At 57.6% G+C, this 3820-nt stretch overlaps 1 protein-coding gene across 1 annotated transcript; it reads right to left on the minus strand.

Annotated features, from left to right (window-relative positions):
• Nucleotides 1-521: 521 nt before the first annotated feature.
• On the minus strand, nucleotides 522-3377 carry LOC132363430 (dipeptidase 2-like). The gene is made up of 6 exons (XM_059919132.1): nucleotides 3330-3377; nucleotides 2972-3074; nucleotides 2606-2747; nucleotides 2236-2345; nucleotides 1940-2115; nucleotides 522-906 (listed from the first exon to the last, which is right to left on the minus strand). Exons 1-6 carry the CDS (start codon nucleotides 3375-3377, stop codon nucleotides 757-759), a joined length of 729 nt encoding a protein of 242 aa, XP_059775115.1. The 3' UTR covers nucleotides 522-756.
• Between the last annotated feature and the right edge of the window lie 443 nt (nucleotides 3378-3820).

Here is a 3820-nt window from a genome sequence, read left to right on the forward strand (position 1 = left end):
GCACACCCCAGAGCTCTTCGTCACTCCAGCCACGCCTCAGCAACTCCTCTATCAGTACCGGGTATATGGACATGTCCTCCAGCCCCTGTGGGAACCTGTGTGGCCGCCAGCCAGCCAGCTATTGGGCCTCAGACCTGTTCCCTGGTCCTGAGTCAGAACCAGAGCCCTATGTGTCCAGGGTCCACTGAACCTCAGCCCTGGTCAGATATGGAAAATGGAGACTTGGAGAGAGTAAATGATTCACTCCTGCTCTTCATCCTTCAAAGGAAGGCCCCAAGAGCGCCTCGACTATTCGTCAAAACTCATTGAATTGTACTGTTAAGATCTATGCCTTTCACTGAATGCAATTTTTGCCTCCATTTATAAAGAGAAGAAAAGCTTTTTAAGAACTGGGTTGACCCCCCTGCATGCACAGACCCAGCTGCAGGCAGAGACGATGGTCAGCCCAGCCCAGACCTTGCGAAGAGTCTGCTCAGAGGCCGTGGGTCTGCTGGCACTGGATGGGCGCAGATGCTGGGCAGATGAGCTCTGTGTGGTGTTTTAGACAAATATGATGACCTAGAGTAGGGCCAAGCAGACAGGAGAGCCCAGGAAGCAGACCCTGGGAGAGGGGAGATACCAGTTGGGCCAGCACACCTGAGGCTATGGTCAAGGCCATGAGGACCACAGTGTGGTGGGCACGGTGGCTGTGAAAGCCCCACTGCTGCCCAGCCAGCCCGAGACAAGCCATGGGGAAGCACTCACCGGCCAGCCCCGTCATAATCTCCGCCAATCCCGATGAACTTGCATCCAGTGACTGCCCTGATGTGGTCGAAGTGATCTGAAGAATGGGAAGTCAGCAGTGTGGGGCTTCCAGGGCAGGGGTGGGGGTGATGACTGGCCTCTGTTGATTCCCCTTTTTGCAGCCTGTAGGCCAAACAGTCCAGTTCCTTCGTGGCCTGGCACCGAGAGTACCAACTCGAGGGCCCTGAGGTTTGATCTGAAGTGATCCCAGCTGGCTCTAGACTGGACTTCAGATTTGGAGTGGAGCCCAGAGCCCCCTGTTTGGGCCATTTCCCACCCACGATTCACCCTGCCTCCCAGTCTCCTTGAGAACCTGTGGGGGCTCCTTTCCCCGGGTGTGGAGGATGAGAGAGGAACAAGAGTACAACTGATGAAGACCCCAGAGACCTAAGGAGCTGTCCAGTCCCTTGGCCAGAGGTAGGGGCAGTGCGCTTTAGGAGCCCCTGCAGAGGCACAGATGGGCAGCACCCGGGCTCTGTGTCTGACAGCCTCCCTGCTACCCATCAGTACCGCAGTTTTGATTCCGTGGCTCCAGTTCCACATGGCACCAAGGTGCTGTGTACCGTCCGTTATTGGGTTTTTGGGAGCTGTACCTATTGCCAACAGGTGGGTCAAGCCACTGGGGCTCTTCTGAAGTCCTCCCCAAGTTTGGACCCAGCTTCAGCTCCAAATCAGAGTTTTCAGAGAGCCCAGGGTGAGGCTCACCTGCCACAGTAGGCACGTTGGCTAACGGGTTGCACTGCAGCACCCGCACGGACAAGGGCACCATCGCGATGCCACCGTTCTTCTTCTGCAGGGGCGGACCGGTGGACAGTCAGCTTGGCCCCCAGCACAGCCAGCTGCCTGTTCACTCTCTCGGCCCCTGTGAGGAAGGTGTTGAGGTCAGAGTCGTCTCCTCTCTGGGTTTGTGTGAATGGAGGAGCCGCAGCCCTGGTCTGGGTGGTGTCTTGGCCCTGGGTTTCCGGGTGTGGTGGAGTATCTTACCACCTAGACCCCCAGCTAGGGCTCAGGAGTTCAGGGGCTGTGGACCGTGGGTTTTGGGGGCAGAAGATATTTAACCTGGGGTTTGAGGAAATTGAGGGAGAAGAGGCTCGGGTTCAAGGGCTCCCGGTTTGAACCTCTTGCTTTAGGTTTGAGGGCCAGGGCAGTCTCTCACCAGAAGCTGCAGGATATCATCAGGATCATTCCGAGTGTTCTTGCACACACCCCGGGCAGCTGAGTGGGAGAAGATGACAGGTGCCTGTGACACTTCTAGGGCTCGCCGTGCCACAGCATCGAGACATGGGACAAGTCCACCATCATGCCCAGGCGGTTCATTTCTGCCACCACCTTCTGCAGGGACAGGATGGGGAGAGGGCATCAGGGCTGCATTTACCTTGTGTGCATTTATGTGGAGGGAACAGGCGGGGCTGTACATTCATGTGGGGCAGGGTATGGAACCCGGGTCCTTACCTCGCCCAAGCCGGTCAGCCGACTGACATTGCTGTAGAAGGGGTGGATCCCCTTTGCTGAGCTCTGTGCCCTGCAGGATGGCCAGGAGGCAGTCTGACTGGTGGCCATGACTTGGCTACAAGAGCCTAGAAAGAGGTTCTGTCGAACCGTCTACACCTGCAACTCCCTGGTGCAAGAGGAGGGACCCAAACTGGGCTGTGCCTGGCAGTAGGAGGGCCCTTCTGGGGATTCAGTCTTGTTCTGCGAACCTCCATTCCCCTCCCTACCCCAGGTTCAGGGCGGATCCCAGGGGTAAACTTGCTTTGGGCCCCAGCGTGATCTTGGGCAGATCCCTGCCTCACTGGGCCCTTACCATCTGCACTGCGCTCACCAGGGCGTGTTGCAGGTGTGGGTGAGTGTCACGTAGCGCACACCCAGCGCATAGAAGGTACGCAAGATGGAGAGGCTACTGTCCAGTGAGTGGCCGCCCTCCACACCAATGAGGCAAGCCAACTTCCGGGTATTGTTGAGAGCTGGGGGCAGGTAGGTCAGATGATCATTTTCAGAGGCAGGGGTAGCTTACTGAAGTCCCTAGCACCTACCACCACCAGTCTGTTTACCTTTTTTTTTTTTTTTTTTTGGTCGTGCCGCGCAGCATGAGGGCTCTTAGTTCCCCCACCGGGGATCAAACCCGAGCCCCCTGCAGTGGAAGCGTAGAGTCTTAACGTCTGGACTACCAGGGAAGTCCCCCGTCTACCTTTAAGTGAGGTCACAAGCTCCAGCTCAGAATAGGAGGCACACATGAGGCGGATGAGGTCAATTTGATCCGGGGTGAGGCGCACAGCATCCCGTTCGTGGGTCTGGCATGGGGCGTAGGCTGACCAGAACTGAGGGAAGGCCAGGGCTCGCTTTGGGCTTTGGAACTCCTTGGGCTTCTCATAGCCTCCTCAGCTGGCACAGCACTCACTGTGCCCAGAAGTCACATGGAATGCGTTGCTTTTTCTGTGGTACTCGGATGCCCGTCAGGTTGGCTCACTGTGACCCCTGTAGCCCCCAGCATCCATGGCATGGCACTTTCTAGGCCACTATGGTAACTTAGTTCCAGTGTGACTCACCTGTGGTCTCTGAGGCCCCCAAACTGCCCCACATTCCCCAGCAGCCATGGTGGCACCTTGTGTGGCCCTTTGGTACCTGGGCACCCACGAGACCGTCTTTCAGCCTGTCCAAGCTGGTCTGGCCATGGCTGAAATTGCACAGATTAACATCCTGGAGCCCATTGTGGTAAAACTGCCTCAGGACCCAGGGGCATGTCGTTGTGGCTGGAGGGAGGTCAAGGCAAATGGGTGGGCTCCTTAGGTCTTGGGATCAGGCAGGACACATTGCCTGGCCTGGGCCAGCCGGGGGGTCCCCCACCTCACACTGTCACACAGACTATACTAGGAGCAGCTGAGGCCTGGGCTGAGGGGTTCCCACCAGGGAGGGGATGACAGAGAAGGGGAAGGGCATCCATAGATGATGGAGAGGACATCCAGGGGTGGTGTGAGGGAGCCTCCCCACTAGCTCTGCATGCTCCGGACCTCCTCCCCTGCCCAGGGCCAGGCTAGGC

Source organism: Balaenoptera ricei, chromosome 3 (assembly GCF_028023285.1).
Source record: "Balaenoptera ricei isolate mBalRic1 chromosome 3, mBalRic1.hap2, whole genome shotgun sequence".
NCBI lineage: Eukaryota > Metazoa > Chordata > Mammalia > Artiodactyla > Balaenopteridae > Balaenoptera > Balaenoptera ricei.